This window comes from Rattus norvegicus, chromosome 9 (genome assembly GCF_021556685.1).
Source record: "Rattus norvegicus strain SHRSP/BbbUtx chromosome 9, alternate assembly SHRSP_T2T, whole genome shotgun sequence".
Lineage (NCBI taxonomy): Eukaryota > Metazoa > Chordata > Mammalia > Rodentia > Muridae > Rattus > Rattus norvegicus.
The window spans coordinates 20,245,926-20,263,825 of NC_141542.1; the positions used below are offsets into that span (position 1 = coordinate 20,245,926).

The 17,900-nt window shown below is 41.1% G+C and overlaps 1 protein-coding gene across 2 annotated transcripts; it reads right to left on the bottom strand.

Annotated features, from left to right (window-relative positions):
- Positions 1–1,894: 1,894 nt before the first annotated feature.
- Positions 1,895–13,657, bottom strand: LOC148003435 (disks large homolog 5-like). 2 transcript variants are annotated; one of them, XM_087568659.1, is made up of 5 exons: positions 13,391–13,657; positions 9,147–9,306; positions 7,691–7,822; positions 6,839–7,022; positions 1,895–2,687 (listed from the first exon to the last, which is right to left on the bottom strand). In XM_087568659.1, exons 1-5 carry the CDS (start codon positions 13,479–13,481, stop codon positions 2,682–2,684), a joined length of 573 nt encoding a protein of 190 aa, XP_087424785.1. In that variant the 5' UTR covers positions 13,482–13,657; the 3' UTR covers positions 1,895–2,681. The 2 variants fall into 2 exon arrangements, with proteins under 2 accessions (XP_087424785.1, XP_087424784.1); XM_087568658.1 differs by lacking the exon at positions 13,391–13,657 and adding an exon at positions 10,037–10,210.
- Between the last annotated feature and the right edge of the window lie 4,243 nt (positions 13,658–17,900).

Genomic DNA, 17,900 nt, shown 5'->3' on the forward strand with positions numbered 1-17,900 from the left:
GCTGAGAAGCACCAAAAGAAATGTTCAACATCTTTAGTTATGTGGGAAATGCAAATCAAAACAACCCTGAGATTCCACCTCACACCAGTCTGAATGGCTAAGATCAAACACTCAGGCTATAGAAGATGCTTGCACGAATGTGAGAAAGAGGAACACTCCTCCATTGTTGGTGAGATTGCAGACTGGTACAACCATTCTGGATATCAGTCTGGAGGTTCCTCAGAAAATTAGACATTGCACTAGCTGAGGACCCAGCTATAGCTCTCTTGCACATACCAAAAGATGCTCCAACATACAACAATGCACACCATCCACTATGTTCATAGCAGCCTTATTTATAATAGTCATAAAATGAAAAGATCCCAGAAGCCCTGCAACAGAGGAATGGAAACAGAAAGTATGGTACATCTACACAATGAAGTACTACAGAGATATCAAAAACAATGACTTCATGAATTTCATAGGCAAAGAGAATGAACTAAGACATATCATCCTGAGTGAGTTAACCCAATAACAGAAACACACACATGCTATGCACTCATTGGTAAGTGGATATTAGCCCAAATGCTCAAATTCTCCAAGATTCACAGACCAAATGAAATTCAGGAAGGATGACCAAAATGCTGATTCTTCACTCCTTCCTTTAAAGGAGAAGAAGAATCCCTATTGATGGGGTAGGGAGGCAAAATTTAGAACAGAGCCTAGAGGAATGGCCATTCAGAGTCTACCCCACATGTGACCTATACATATACAGCCTTCAAACTAGATAAGTTGGATGAAGCTAAGAAGTGCAGGCTGACAGGAACTGGATATAGATGTCTCCTGAGAGGCAGATCATGTCAAATACAGTGGAGAATGCTAGCAGCAAACCATTGAACTGAGAACTGGACCTCAGTTGGAGGAATTACAGAAAGATTGGAAGAGCTGAAGGGACTTGCAACCCCATAAGGACAACCATGGCTGCCAAGCAGAGTTCCCAGTGACTAAACCAGAACCAATCACTATACAGGGACTGTGCCATGGCTCCATCTGCATGTGTATCAGAGGATGGTCTTCTTGGGCACAAATCGAATGAGCAGCCCTTGGTCCTGCCTAGGCTGGGAAAGTGGATGGCTGGTGAAGGGAATACTTTTATAGCAGAGGTGGAGGGCGGTGGTATTCAGACTTATTTCTGGAAAACAAGGAAGGAATAACATTTGAATTCGAAATGAAAAATATCCAACTAAAAATCAACAACAACAAAATGGTATTTTGAGCTTCGAATCAAAAAAAGCCACAGTCAGGAAACAGAGAATTGTATGCCTATGGTTTTCTTCAAATATGCTCAGGGCCCAGGTAGGTCCTGTGCCCAGGCTGAACCAAGCAGGTTCCTGCCAGTGACTGCTCCTCTATTCCTCTTTCCAGAGGCATCATGCAGATTAATATTGGGCCAGAGATGTGGGCAGAGCTGGTCAGAAGTGGCTTTCTGTCCTGTGGTCTCAGGATAATCTGCATTCCTGGGTGTTCAGCATTTTCTGCCCCAGGATTTGGGTGCAGGATTCCCGATGGCTTTAAACTCCCTTATACCATGTTTATATGTCCTGGGAGGTGTTACAGAAAAATTAATGTTTATCCTACTAATTTGGTCAAAACTCTCATCGACAGAGTATAATTTAGAGGTATCTATATATTTGACAGCAAGCATACACAGTGGGTAATATATGCATGATTAAGGTGAAATTCAGAGTTGGAAACACAGTGCACAGTGACTGTATAAATGCCTGTGAATCTCAGTCTGACTGGGAAGTGATTTGATGCCCAGTCCCCAAGAGAAAGCAGAGATCCATCCCTCCCTGATCGCTGTGGGACTTCAGATGTTGACACTAATGATCAATGAAGAAGGTTCTTAAGAGTGAAGAGTTTGAGATTACTCCTTTATTGACCAGAATACATCCAATTTACTTGATAGTAACCAGATGCAGGTAGTCAATATATACAGTCTATATCCTTATCAAAATAGAAAAGCAAATGAACAAAACAACAACAGATAAATAACAAATCTTCAAATGAATAGAAGGAAAACCAAATAACCAAAACAATTAAAAATTAACCAAACTTTAAATAGAGGAATTGCACTAAGCATTTTTTGCTGCTCCTTTTGCAGAATAGACTTATAGCCTGTGGCTTGCCTTGGAGACATAGTAGACAAGCAGTTAGTGATGGTAATAATCTTTTCAAGGGGAGTGGAAGTAGGTCTGTTTTGTTGGAGTGGGGGTATTAAGGAAAAAGCCATCCAACACTGAGTATAAATGATATTACAGACTTTGTCACAAAGTCTTTCCAATGTTGTGAACTGATCTCCATGAAACTCTTCTGGATGACCCATCAGGACAAGTAAAAATTTACACGTGCACAGTATTTCTGGATGACCAGCAGCTCTTGATTGATGTGCATCAGCACTTCTCTGAGTCCCTCAAAAAGTGTACACTTGCTGGAGAGAGGCGAGGTGAAAGTAAGGCCTATTCAATCCAAAGAAGTCAAACTAAAGGAGGAAAATGCAGTCCACAATTGCTATGGACATTACAGATGAGATGCAATAGTGGTGTATTTGCTGTGCACACTTAGTTCTCCTCCTGTAGTTCTTCTCTCCAAGGGAGATCTTGTCCTGGACTGTGTCATGTTCGAGTTTCTGCTGGAGAATTTCAGACCTAACAGAGCAAGGGAATAAAGATTTAGTGAGTGGTTGTCAATTCAGCTCTCCCTCTTACATCAGCTCTATTCAGTTGGATAATCCAGCATGACCTGTCAGCTGAGGTCAGTCCCTGCATCCCCAAGTGACATAGAGTACCTGCGCTTGGATTTATATCTCAGCTTTTAACACTGCTAGAATTTGAACTGTGGACTATGCACTGTACTGGGATTAAGAGAAAAATGAGCATTTTTTCCCACTGGTCCAGGTATATGACATTGAATATTAACATTGTAGCTATGTCTGAATCTGAGTTCAAGAGAGGTTTGAGCAACCTAGAATACCATGTGGATTCCTTCTGGAGAACATGCCCAGAATTGAGGTGAAATTTCTGATTATGTCAGCACTGAAGGAACCCGTCTAGTTTACATTTGTAACCACGGAATCTGCAAATACACAGAGAAGCCATCTCACAACAAATCCATGGGAATTGCATAGATCCTGTAATCACTGAGAATGTGCTCCATGCAAATCCTCCCAGCGTACACATGGACATTAAAGGTGATTGTGATGTAGAAACAGAACAGCACCCCTGTAAGTCTATGGCTAGTGTAAGGCAATTTGTGAGAGGACAGAAGAGAAAATGTCCTCAGATATTTCCGGAGAGATCACAGGAAGAAAGGAGTAGAACATACCAAGAAATACAGAGGATCATATATATTGTTTCATGGGCAAAATTCACATGAACTGTACCAGAACAATACTCTGAGTAGCTCCTTAGCTGCCTGAGGCTGAAATCCAGGTGGGGTGGTCATCCACCCAAAAAGGGTATTTATATAGGGAAGGATATTCAAATGGCCTCTTCCAGCCTATGTTCCTACCTGAACATTAATGCTTAATGTAAAGATTCCCCAGGATTCGCTGGAGGCATAAAAACAAATGTTGAGTGGGATATGTACATAGTGGCCAGACCTATAGACAGCTCAGTCAGTGATGTGCTGTCCTCCCATAAACCGTCATAGACTCAGGGTTCTTTCCCCATTAACAATCTGGCTTAGCAAGTCCCAAAGGCTGTGTAGAGCTGTCTTGTTGCTCAGCAAAGGATCATATGTTGGTGGTGGACTAGACTCTTGTTCTTGTTCACTGTTTCAGACTTTCTCCAAAGTGTGCAACTTCTTCTAATAGGAGTTGTCTTTACCATAGCCTGAGTGACTTCATGCCCAAAGCTAGAATCATAGGAAATCTCCATAACCAGGATCCAAATCAACAAATTTTCTCCCCGTAATGTGATTGTTCCACAGATAATTTGAATAAGTAAGTAAAAGCTTGCATGGATTATCTCACACTGAATCAGAATCTAGGGAAGGGCTCCATCGTATGGTACACTTTTACTCCTTGGCTGATGGACGTCTGGATAGATTCTCCTTCAAGGTTACTCTGGGACCACTACAACATTGATGCTCCTTAGTTGCAATGGCAATACCTACTCCTTGTTGTGGAATCACTGTGTTAACTAAAACTTCTGTTCCACTTTCTGAACATGGCTTCTCATAGGGCTACCTGTTCTTACACGGTCAGACCCATTTGAAGCTCAAAATTTCTCCTGACTCCATTGAGGCTGAAATTAACTGAGAGAAAATGATGTTGATCGACAGCACTTGCAGAATGCTACACAGATAACATAGAGGAGCGCTTTGGATTATCTGTGCACCTAAAGGGGTTCCTGAAACTGCCCTGTTCTTGCACCACAGCATAGCTATGGGACTTTTTCTGGATGACGATACAATTCCAAGCAACTCAAATTCTCAATGAATAAAATCCAAGCCAAACTCCTAGGGGAAGTTGTAGTGTGCCAAGGTAGCTCGAAAGAAATGGTAGCAGGCAATGTGGAAAGCAATCTTGGAGAAGACACAGTGAGTGTCATAACCTTCCAGTGGGCTTTCACAATTCACAAAGAACAGAGAAGCAACATAAACTCATGGATTTTATAGAGAAGCCTTGCCCTTACCTCCCAGTACTCCATTCCTTTGATGTGCTCCAAAGGATTTCAATGCAGATCAGTAGTTTTGCCCCTAATCACTTGAAAATCTAACTTTACAGGTGTTTTTGTGTCCTCTTTTTGGGGGTTGCATTTCTAAAGGATTGTAGTGTCCTGTTTCTACACCATAACATAAAGGGACCTGCTAGCTCTAGGCCTGCACCATTTGTTATCCCTGTGAAACAGGACTCACTTGAACATATTTCAATTCCTCCCCCAGACTTCACAAGATAATTCTGTTCTGAAATTTTTGGAAATAGAATAAATTAGTAATTTAAGAGTCCTTTTGCTGTACAGAGCTAGATGGAGATGCCAAATGACTGGGCCGCTCTATTTCATGTTTCATGGATGTAAAGTGAACGCTTAGAGTACTTTTCTCATGAAACTTGGAAATAGAGGGAAACACACGTTCACTACTGCAAACACAAACACACACACACACAAATATACCCACACACACACCACACACACACACACAAACACACACACAAACACAGACACACAGATACACACTCCCATGCACAAATGAAAACTTTGTTCTTATGCAGCACATTTCCTGTTGAGTGAGGAATTAGTGGGAACAATGCTGTGTACAAGTCTCTTAGACTCAAGCAAGATGTGCTGCCCTGGCCTGTACTCATTTCCACTTCAGGAAACCTTTCTATGCAGATACTTGCTGGTCCGACAAGTAAGTTACATGTTCTGCACAGATAGCCTAAACAACACAACATCAAATCCCCAAGAGAGAGATTGGAAAAGACTAGGAAAAGACTCCATCAAGCTCTATGCTGACTCATCATAGGCCCCTCACTAAAACTACCCTGTTTCCTTCGTAGAAGACTTTGGAAGCATCAGAGAAGACAGTAACTCACGGTCAGTTACCAGGAACATTTCATCACATTAGAGTTCCTGTGTTATTAAAACAACCTCAGTGTCAGTCAGAAAAAGGCTAAATAAATAACATACAGTGAATTTTCTGAAATGCAGCACTGTGTACAATATTGAGAGGGAATCTATCCTGAAAGAATGCAGTGCCCATGATATAGTCAGCAAAGCAATGTCAGCAGAGGGTTGCACTCTAGGATTCCATGCAAGATCATGGTGAAGCCAATAAGACAATCCAGAATCTTCCCGGGGGATAACTCTGTTCAGGTAAAGTGAAGAAATCTAATCCTTATTTTTAAAATAGCTGAATGGTTTAAGAATGTGTTGAGACAAATAAGAGAGGGGGCTCCACTTGGAACTGGATGAATGATGCAAAGACTGCTGGCCAGCACAAAACAGGAAGCTTCATGTTTGTTGAGAGACCTAGGCTTAAAGGACTAAGTTAGATAATGACTGGACAAAAAACTGCATGTCATGAACTGGCCTCCCCACATGCTCCCTAAGATGCAGGTCAGCACAGCAATGCACCTTTCTTGGTGATAATTGGGGGTACATACGGATAACTTTGTTCTTGAAGCCTCAAGTCTCTCATGCCAACCCTAAGACTTTGAGAAACCTTTTCCACATCCTTGCTCTTCTAACCAGCTTCAGGTTGTAAGGCCCAGTTATGAACTCTCCAGGAGAACTCAAATAAGACAGGACTGACATGCTGATACACAGGCTCTGTAGTTACCCAAGATCTATGAAGCATGAAGACACCATCTTCATATACAGGGACATGAGGGGAGGAAGAACAAAAGCCACCACAAATGACAATGAGAACCATTTCTTTGGCATTTCCAGCAGGCTCTCCTCCTTGAAAACTACTTACTTCCTGAGTCTCACACCATCCCTGAAAAGAAAATGAGCTCCAGGCTTTTGCTTTATCCCTCAAAGCCCTGTTCTAGTCTAAAGAGGGACTCACACATAGCACCCTCCATACATAATGGCATGTAGTGTTGTGCTGTGTGATCAACCTATCTCCCTTAATAAACTGCAGATTCTCGAAGAGCAGGAGCATTTGCTTTCCAAACATGCAGTTTCTTGTAAAGGGGCTATCTCCACAGAAAGCCTTGTAAACCATCACATGAATGAACACTTGGATGAGACCTAGGACAGGACATGGATCAGTCAATAGACAGTTACATTGGTTTGTCTATGGTTATGGTAAGACCTGAGGACAACCTGACCCTGAGCCCTAACCCTACCTGCTGTTGCTTGGCTCTGGGGTCACAGATGTTCATTCCGGCCTCTTCACAGAACCTCTTTGTCTCCACAGAGGATGCTGGCAGTTCAGTCTGCTCCACCAGCAGTTCTCTCTTCTCATTCAGCAAAATCTGTATATTGTTCTTCAATTGAGTTTGTTCCCGTAGGAGCTGGGATTGCCTGATGCTGAACCACAAACAAAAAATGGTAAATCCCAGGCAGCTTCTATTTGCCTGTCACTCCTGCAAGTCCAATCATCCCTTCAAGGGTTCTCATCCTCAGAAATCCCCAGAATAGAGCCACACTATACAAGTTAGCACCAATTAGAGGAGGTCAAATCCAGAATCCACATTCCACATGAATCAAAGTACTTCTGAAAATCCTGACACTAAGACGGTTTATATAAATCAAGGAAGAAGAGATGGTCCATAAGGGAGCTCGTATGTCCATGGTATGGTGAAACCATCTTCACGTTGTGGGGAAAGCCCCTCTGAGGGGTAGTTGATGACCCAATAGCTGTACAATCTTTCCATGTGTTTCTCATGGATCACAGATCTTTAAATCTCCTGTCAGAGTCCTAGAGATTCAGAATTGATTGATATTCCCATCATGGTGCAAACCTTTTCTATCTAGAGGATCTTTAACGGGGAAAATAACAATTGGAGGGTCTTCGACACCCTTCACATGTACGACAACTGAGTCCAAGAGCTACAAATCCAAGACTCTTGCCAGGAGGCAGCCTTCTTGTTAAGAGTCAGACACTACAGAACCAGAGCCCTGACATTTGTTAAAGTCATACAGGACAGAAGCATTCCCTGCCTAGTGCTGGGTTCTCATCTCTGTCAGCGACTCACCGGTAGGAACTGTTCACTTGTATGAGCTCCTTGTACCTCTCCATGGCATCACTTATTGAGTTGGTCATCATTTGCATAGCCATCATTCTCATCTCATGTTCGGATTGAAGGACTGGCAATTCGACGTGCAGCCTGGGTTAGGTCATGGCCAAAGGAACAAATAATGTTTTGAACTCACGATTTCAGAATTAGGTGAAATGTAAATAAAAATGTATAATAAAAAATTTCAAATTCAAGGAATGGTGGAAGGGAAGAAAATGGCAAAGTCAAAAACCAGACCAAAACCCAACAGTGAGACTCAATCCACAGAAAATATTTCTCTGTAAATAAGCAACATTTTTTTTGAAATAAGGACTCCTTGGAATCCTGAGAGATATGGTTCTGCAAAGACTCACTATATAGGAGGGGGCAGAGCCTGGGAGCTGCCTGTTTGGTAATAACACTGTCAAGACCACAGTGACCATTTCTAGGTCACAATAAACAATCCCTGGATAGTTAAAAAAATAAAAAACTAAAGACCAAAGCAGGTGAAACAAATTAGGTGAAATCAGACTGTTCTCTCTATTACTTAAACTCAGTATGTACCACATACTTGCTCCTTCAAAGTATTTGTACTGGTTAAGTTTATTATCCTGGGCACAGGACAACAGAGTCACAGTACCAGTTGGAGGGACCTGACCTTCAAGAGCTGGCCAGGTGAGCATGATGGAATTGACTAGTTCAGGAAGAAGATTCCTCCAGTCTGTGCCACAGCTTTGGGCCCAAGAGAAAGCTGTGATGACATTTCTCTTGTTTTGAAAGCAGGTATACTCAATCCTTTGTTTCTATCGTTACATGAATTCCCAGAGGGCATAACTAAGTTTGGGAAGAGGATTTATAGCACCTCCTCCCCTCGGGAGAGTCCTGGGTGCCACCAAGGTATACAGAAGGAGCAAAGTGCTCTTTTGATCAGTGTGGGCCTCCACCTACTCATCACTTTCATGACCTGCAGACTATTGATCAAACAAATCCTCAGACCCCATCAAAGGTCCCAGACGTCCTGATCCTGAGTAAAACACCACATATACTTCCACATACATACATAGCAACCCATATCCAAACACATTTAGAATGCCAACTACATCCATGGAGGTGCCATAGAATCAGAGTATAATGAACAAATTCAGAGGAAAGAGTGATGACGTGCAGGCATTTCATTCACACACACAGTTGCAGCAACTGTGACCAGGTCCTTCCAGCTGATGACAGAACCAACGCTAATCCAAGAGGCTCAGGGTCAAGTACAAAAGAGGTTGACCCTAAACACACAGCACCTAGCTTATCTCACAAGCAAATGCCTGCCAAATCTCCTTAAAATCCAGGATGAGAGGTGAAACTTTCTCGTGCTATGAGTAAATCTTGAGGTAGCAGAGAGAAAGCGCAAGACAGTGAACAGGTTACTGGGCATAATGACTACCTGTGGTCCCACTCATCATAGATATAAAGATCCAGGATTTGATAAAGTTCATCCCTCTCGAATTGACACTTCTGGATTTCAAATTTGAGTTCCTCCAGTTCCTTTAGACACTCCTCTTGCTTACTGATGACATTTTGGGATGATGCCTTCCTACCAAAACCTGTAGACAGACAAACCCAAGTGAAATTGCATATTTGATGGCCCATGGGCAGAAAAGAACATTCTGAATCCGAAAAGGAGGTTGAGGAAGGGGAAATGGTAGAGACTGGGTGAATCCCTGAAAGAGCAGAAAAGCTTTCTTAAAGGTTGATTCTTAAGCTATGTCCCTCTTCCCAACCTCTAATGCCATACACGTGCCACACTCACTATTAAACAACCCCTGGCACTGAAAGTTATAATATGACTGAGACATAAACATCTGCGACAATGTTATCTTACATCAGATGTGGTGCAGATAATCCTGGAGTTCATAATGACTTCATTATGCTTACCACCATCAAGCTCTAACCAAGTGTGGTCCAGCCCAAAGTGTCTGAGAACTCAATTCATGACTAGGGGTGCATCCTTCCTTGTTCTCGCCATCAGAGACTTATGTAACCTACAGTAATCTAGAGGATGAAGTGCTTCAACTCCCAAACATGGATGGTCACATTGTTAATCTCACAGTGCCTCCTCCTGCCAATCGTTGACACTCACATTTAAAAAGCTTCAAGAAAAGACACTGAAGTCTTAAAACTTTATGGCTTTCTCTCAAATTAAAGATCAGGAACTCCTGACTCTTGGTTTGCCTTTGAAAAATCCCAAGGCTCCTGCTTTTAAGGCCTAGTCTTAGAAGGCACATCTCAAACCTACCTCCTTGAGGATGTTCCCCAACTCCGCCCAGGACTCACCAAGCCTTCCCCAGAATGATTTCCTCCTTCCTGTGTCACTAGAGAGGGGGTCAGCTTCTCTCTGACCTGGTGTGATCTCTCCTTGATCAACACTTTCCTTCCGAAATAGCCTGAGCAGCTGGCGAAACATGCCTGCTTGTGAACCCAAAGGGAATTGAAGTAATATCCCAAAGGCAGTTGGTGTCACCACAACACTGGTGACATCACAGAAGATTCTAGGGATCTCTTAGATACAATAGAGTGTCCAGTGAACGGCTTACTGGTGATGTCACTGGAAAGTTCTATGGCCTACCTACTAACCAGCTTTCCCCACACTGATGAATTTATGTGGGGACCCTTTCCTCCAGTCTCCCATGTGTCACTGGGAATACCATTTGGCAACCTCTATTTCAAAGCTAGATATGTCTCTCTGCTTCATTAGAAGTCAACAATGCTTTTGATGGGGAGGGTTGCTTACAACCCTGAATTGGAGAACAGATTTTTCTTAGCACCCAAATCTCTAGGGACCAAGGAAGAGGGAGATTTTTCTTAAAAGTAAATCAACTACTTGAGACAATGCATGTGACACACATTTCCATTCCTAAGCTTTTCCCTTTTTCTGGAGGCCAATATATTTCTTCTATACCTCTGAGTGTATAAAACCTGGAAATATTTGCTTACTGTGCAGTCCTTGACAGCCAACATTGTTTCCATTTACATATTCATGTATTTCACAAAATCAATGGTCTATAATCCTATTTTTTTTGCAATAAAAACTCCTTTTCCTTGGGAACATAGGGATCAACTACAGGGCATATATAAAATAATAAATTTCTCTTTCTTTTATATATTATGTAGGACATCCTCCCTTTCTCAAATATAACAAGACAATTAAATTGGACATCAGTGAGCAAATGTCAACCTGGACCTTGTGTTACTAAATTGTAACTACATAGCCATCACTTCTCCAATATCATTCTTCCTGAATAGCCAAGTCTAGGCATGAGAATATTGGGGGCTGCACCATGATCTTTTCCTTCTAGCAAACATAAGAATCAGGAGGACGGGAAGGGAGTGGAATGGTCTGAGTTCAGGTTGAACCTCAATTTTAATGGGTCCATAAGTTCAGGAGGTTGTCCATTTGGCATTGTGATATATGGATTCTGTCTTCCTATCCTAGGTGTTTTAATTCAACATGAATGTGTGCTATACTGCCACCCCATCTCACAGATGTAAGAGTGAAAATCATGTTTGACCTTTCTGGGAAGTGCTCTGTCTTTTACTACCATCTGGAGTTACACAACATCACTATGCAAAGATCAGAAGAGAGGGGTGCAGATGTGCGCGCCTTAGAAGTTGAGGATCTTTTCTTCTGATTAGGGCACTTATGTGTCCTATGTAATTTTTCCCTTGTTCTTTTACTAATGATGGCTGACTACTTTCCTGGCCTGAGGTAAACTGGAGTTCAATCTTTTGGATTACCGTACCTTCTATTTTTAAGATGACAGGCCCACCAAGGGTCCTACTGCATACAGAAGGTATGAATAGTCTCATGGGCTGGAGTAAGTTAAAAAGGTCTGTGACAACAAAGAACTGATTAAGAAAAGAAGAGACCAGCTGCTCATCAAGATCACAGTTGTATGATAGTAAGAAAATGTGAATAGGCATCAGGTGAAAAGATAAATTAATTAGGAGGTCATAGGCCTAGAAGGGGTAGCCTTTGCTCTCAGTGGAGCTGCCCTTCTTTCTGCCATTCCTCGCCCTCTGCCACAGGACCAGAGACTTCCCCAAACAACTGGCTGGCTTTGCCAAAGACCTGGCAGGGCTTCTCCCTATAGAATAGGAAATGCAGAGTCCTTGAGGACTCACCAAGAGGTCTCCTCCACACAGGTTCCTTGTTGTCAAAGGGAAATGTTCCTGCAGAATCCTGCCATGGCAGCAGGAATTTCAACCTGGCTGCTCTTGGTCCAGCTCACTGGATGCAGGCCTGAGGCCCAGGGGTATCTGGGGAAAGAAGCAGCAGGCACTACCTCACAGCTCTCTCTTTGTTGGATGCAACTGCTAGGACTGTGATGGGATTTTTGTTTCTTGTGTGTTTATTAGAAATACCTACAAAGCTGATTAAAGTTGTAACATGCCTTCATACCCAGCTTGCAGAATGTTTTTAAATCGTTGTTGTTCCTGTTTTATGTTTGGATTTTGTTTTTTCATCCCCTCAGGAAATTTCCCTGTACTTAGAATGATAAGCATGTGCTCGGGAAGGATCGATTATTCAAGTTTGGCAAGGCTTTTGTTCTCAGTATCCACTCCACAGATGTTGCCATTACTTACTTTCAAATAAGAAAACAGTCATAGAGAAGTAAATTAACCTGTAAGCTATCACAGAAGAAACACATCATGATTGTGCAGTGGAACCCCAGTATTTTGTATTTCCTAAGTTATCTTTATTTTAAACCTTTTTATTGGATTTTTTGGGTACATTTCATTTTTTTCTAAATCCTTAAAGGTATCTTTTATTCCTCTCATGCCATTTACAAGGTGGAATTTCACCTGTGATTGTTAGTCCAGATAGTTTGGTCAATGGCTTAGATATCACCTTGGCCTAGTTTCCTTGGCATAAGCTGAGTTAGAAGCAGACTCAAAGGTTCAGGACTCAACAAATAATGAATTCCACTACATCTGGATACCTAGCTGTATTTCCATTCACTATTTAAAAAAAAGATGCGGTTCATTAACGTGTAAAAATTTTCTCAAGTATATTAAAGTGTTTACATGGTCATACAGTTTTTCAAATACCTGGCATTCATCTTTTTCCAAATCCTAAAATTTTTTTCTTATTCACATTTTCTTTTTTTTTGATTATTTCTTAGTATTATTATCATTTTTAAAGTTTTAGTTTTTAATAGATATATATTTTTCATTCAAACATTATTCCCTTTCCCAGCTTTTGGTCCATAAGCTGCCCTGCCGTGCCCTCTCCCATATGTATGGTCCCCCAATCCACGCCACTTAGAAACCACTTCCTGGACATTCCCCTGCACTGACGGTCCCACCTTGTTAAGAACAAGGGCTTCCCCTTCCACAGGTGCCCCAACAAGGCTATTCTCTCCTACATATGCAGTTGGACCCCTGGGTCAGTCCATGTATAGTCTTTTGCTGGTGCTTTATTTGGTTGGCATTGCTGTTCTTATGAGGTTGCAAGCCCTTCGGCTCTTTGAATCCTTCCTCTCATTCCCATAAAGGGCGTCCTGTTCTCAGTTAAGTAGTTTACTGCCAGCACTGACCTCTTTATTTGACATTCCCTGGATGTGTCTCTCAGGGGAGATGTATAACTGGTCCCTTTCAGTAAGCACTTTTTAGCTTCATCAATCTTGCCTAGTTTTGGTGACTGTATATATATGGGCCACATGTGGGGCAGACTCTGAATGGCTGTTCCTTCAGTCTCTGCTTTAGATTTGGCCTCCATATCCCCTCCTATGGATATTTTTGTTCCCCTATTTTAAGAAGGAGTGGGAGCATCTGCACTTTGGTCATCCTTCTTCTTGAGTTTCCTGAGATCTGTAGATTGCATCTTGGGTAATTCGAGGTTTTGGTCAATATCCACTTATCAATGAGTGCATACTGTCAATGAGGGGTGCTGAGTACCTGGAAGAGAATGAGGGACAAGAGATGTGAAGGACTCCAAGACAAGAGTCTGATCAAGGTGACAATTTTATTTTTCCCCAAGGCTGAATTTGTACCATAAAATGGGTAACAGAGAGGAGAGAAGTAAGAAACATTTACCCACGCCAAGGACACAATATTCATGTGGTCAGGGAATCGGCTGATGTTGACAAGTTGTCAGAAAAGTCACAGGTTTGTCATATCTATTAGTCAGCAGGATGTTGGTTTTTCAGAAAGGTTACAGGTCATGACATTAGGTATCTTAATGTCACACGTTATCATATGATTATTCATCTTGACCACAACATTTGTATTAGTCTTCTGAGGTGGCTGGAAATTTTTCATGAACCCAGTCATACATACTTCTAACCATAATAATAACATCAATAATGGAGGGCTTCAAGGCCATCGCTCCCAACACCATACCAAGTGTGTTTTTCTGTGATTGGATTACCTTACTGTGGATGATATTTTCTAGTTCTTTCCATTTGCCTATGAATTGAACGTAGCATTGTTTTTGATAGCTGAGTGGTACTCCATTGTGTAGATGTACCACATTTTTCGAATCCATTCCTCTGTTGAAGGGCATCTGGGTTCATTCCAGTTTCTGGCTATTATGAATAAGGCTGTTATAAACTTAGTGCAGCATGTATGCTGTTATATGTTGGAGCATCTTTTGGGTACATGCCCAGGACAGGTATAGCTGTGAGCTCAGGTAGTGCAATATCCAATTTTCTGAGGAACCTTCAGACTGATTTCCAGAGTGCTTGTACCAGTTTGCAATCCCAGCAACAATGGAGGAGTGTTCCTCTTTCTCCACATCCTCGCCAGCATCTGTTGTCACCTGAGTTTTTGATCTTACCCATCCTGACTGGTGTGAGGTGGATTCTTAGGGTTGTTTTGATTTGAATTTCCCTGATGACTCAGGATGTTGGGCATTTCTTTAGGTCCTTTTCAGCTGTTCGATCTTCCTCAGCTGAGAATGTTTTCTTTAGCTCCGAACCCCATTTATTAACAGGGGTGTTTGGCTCTCCGTACTCTAACTTCTTGTGTTTTGTGTATACTTTGGATATTCGCCCTCCATCAGATGCAGGATTGGTAAAGATTCTTTCCCAATCTCTTGGTTGCCTTTTTGTCCTAATGACACTCTCCTTTGCCTTACAGAAGCTTTTCAGTTTTATGAGGTCCCATTTGTCGATTCTTGATCTTAAAGCATAAGCCATTGGTATTTTGTTCAGGAAATTTTCCTTAGTGCTCATGTCTTCCACATTCTTCCCTACTTTTTTCTATTAATTTTAGTGTATCTGGTTTGATGTGGAGGCCCTTGATCCACTTGGACTTAAGCTTTGTACAGGGTAATAAGAATGGGTCAACTTGCATTCTTGTACATGCTGACCTCCTGTTGAACCAGCACCATTTGTTAAAAATACTATCTTTCTTCCATTGGATGTTTTACCTCCTTTGTCAAAGATCAAATGACCATAGGTGTGTGGGTTCTCTTCTGTGTCTTCAATTATGTTCCACTGATCTGCCTGTCTGTATGCCAATACCATACAAACTATTGCTCTGTAATACTGCTTGAGGTCAGAGATGGTGATTCCCCCAGAAGGTCTTTTATTGTTGAGTATAGTTTTGCTATCCTGAGTTTTATGTTCTACCAAATGACGGCAAATTGCACTTTCTACCTTTATAAAGAATTGAGTAGGAATATTGTTGGTGATGGCATTGAATCTGTAGATTGCCTTTGGCAAAATGGTCATTTTTTACCATATTCATCCTGCCAATCTATGAGCATGGAAGATCTTTCCGTCTTCTGAGATCTTCTTCAATTTCTTCAGAGATTTGTCATACAGTTCTTGTCAACGTTCTTTGTCATACAGAATTTGTCAAAGTTCTTGTTATACAAATTTTTTACTTGCTTGGTTCAAGTAACAGCAAGTTATATTATATTATTTGGGACTATTGTGAAGGGTGTCATTTCCTTAATTTCTTTCTCAGCCTCTTTACCCTTTAAGTAGAGAAAGGCTACTGAATTGTTTGAGTTAATTTTATTCTTGGACAGTTTGCTGAAATTGTTGATCAGGTTAAGTAGTTCTCTGATGGAATTTTGGTGTTGCTTAAATATACTATAATATCATCTTCAAATATTAGTGTTTAGACTTCATCCCTTCTAATTTTCATCCCTTTAACCTACTTTCATTGTTTGATTGCTATGGCTAGAACTTTAAGTACCACATTGAAAAAGTAGGGAGAGAGTGGGCAGCCTTGTCTCGTCCCTGATTTTAGTGGGATTCCTTCAATTTTCTCAGGTTAGTATGATGTTAGCTACTGGTTTGATGTATTCTGCATTATCCTATATTTAGATATGGGCCTTGAATTCCTGATCTTTCCAGGACTTTATTAATGAAAGGGTATTGAATTTTACCAAATGATTTCTCAGCATCTAATAAAATGGTCATGTGGGTTTTTTTTCCTTTGAGTTTGTTTATATGGTGAATTTCGTTGATGGATTTCTGTATATTAAACCATCCCTGCATCCTTGCCATGAGGCCTACTTGATCATGATGGATGACTGTTTGGATGTGTTCTTGGATTCAGTTTGCAAGATTTTATTGAGCATTTTTGCATCAATATTCATAAATCAAATAGGTCTGAATTTCCCTATCTTTGTTGTATCTTTGTGTGGTTTAGGTATAAGAGTAATTGTGGCTTCATAGAAGGAATTTGGTAGTGCTCTGTCTGTTTCTATTTTGCAGAATAGTTTGGGCAGTATTGGTATGAATTCTTCTATGAAGGTCTGATAGAATTCTGCACTAAATCCATCTGGTCCTGGGCTCTTTTTGGATTGGAGATGTATAATAACAGTTTCTATTTCTTTATGAGTTATGGGGTTGTTTCGATGGTTTATTTGTTCCTGATTTAACTGTGGTACCTGGTATCTGTATAGAAAATTGTCCATTTCCTCCACATTTTCTAGTTTTGTTGAATATGTTTTTGTAGTAGGATCTGATGATCTTTTTAATTTCTTCAGATTTTGTAGTTATGTCTCCCTTTTATTTCTGACTTTATTAATTTGGATACTCTCTCTGTGACCTCTGGTTAGTATGGCTATGTGTTTATTTATCTTGTTGATTTTCTCAAAGAATCAGCTCCTGGGTTTGCTGATTCTTTTGATACTCGGTTTTATTTCTTCTTGTTTGATTTCAGCCCTGAGTTTGATTATTTCCTGCCTTCTACTCCTCTAGGGTTTATTTAATATTCTTCTAGAGCTTTTAGGTGTGCTGTCAAGCTGCTGACATATGCTCTCTCCTGTTTCTTTTTGCAGGCACTCAGAGCTGTGAGTTTTCCTCTTAGCGCTGCTTTTATTGTGTCCCATAAGTTTGGGTATGTTGTATCTTCATTTTCGTTAAATTCTAAGAAGTCTTTAATTTCTTTCTTATGTCTCCAATGACCAAGTTGTCATTGCCTTCAACTTCCATATATATGTGGACTTTCTGTCCTATTTGTTGTTATTGATCAGCAGCCTTAGTCCGTGGTTTTTTGATAGGATGCATGGGATTATTTCTATCTTCCTGTATGTGTTGAGGCCTGTTTTGTGACCGATTATATGCTCAGTTTTGGAGAAGGTACCATGGGATGCTGAGAAGAAAGTATATCCTTTGGTTTTAGGGTGGAGTGTTCTATAAATATATGTTAAATCCACTTGGTTCATAATTTCTGTTAGTCTTTCTATGTCTCTGTTTAATTTCTGTTTCCCTGATCTGTCCATTGATGAAAGTGGGGTGTTTAAATCGCCTACTATTATGGTTTGTGGTGCAATGTACGATTTTTTGAGCTTTAGAAAGGTTTCTCATTGGGGACACAACTGCTATATACTTGACAAATATAGCAATAACCCAGACATCCGCAGGAAGCCTGTGACCGTTGGCCACATGAGGATGAGTGTCTTTCAAAGTTCATCATGATTTTTGGTAAGATCTTCCTCATCATTGGTGGCTTGGCTTCCCACAAACATGGTCCAGTTGTCTAGAATCTCCTCCTTGGACAGCATCTCATGCTTTTATTTGTCTGACTCATACACCAGATGCCGGTCCTCAGCCTGTGCATGGTCATAGTCCTGAGGGTCCAGTGGTGAATCTCATCTTAATCCAGCTTCCCATCCTTGTTCAGATCTGGGAAATCATTGAACTGCTCCCTAGACAAAACCCAGTATGTCTTAGGG

Coding starts and splice junctions, on each gene's coding strand:
- LOC148003435 (XM_087568658.1), bottom strand. CDS start 10,166: ATGTTTCGCCAGCTGCTCAGGCTATTTCGGAAGGAAAGTGTTGATCAA. Junction 7,823..9,146: donor TATGATGAGTGGGACCACAG/GTAGTCATTATG, acceptor GACCTAACCCAG/GCTGCACGTCGAATTGCCAG. Junction 7,023..7,690: donor CAAGTGAACAGTTCCTACCG/GTGAGTCGCTGA, acceptor TTTGTGGTTCAG/CATCAGGCAATCCCAGCTCC.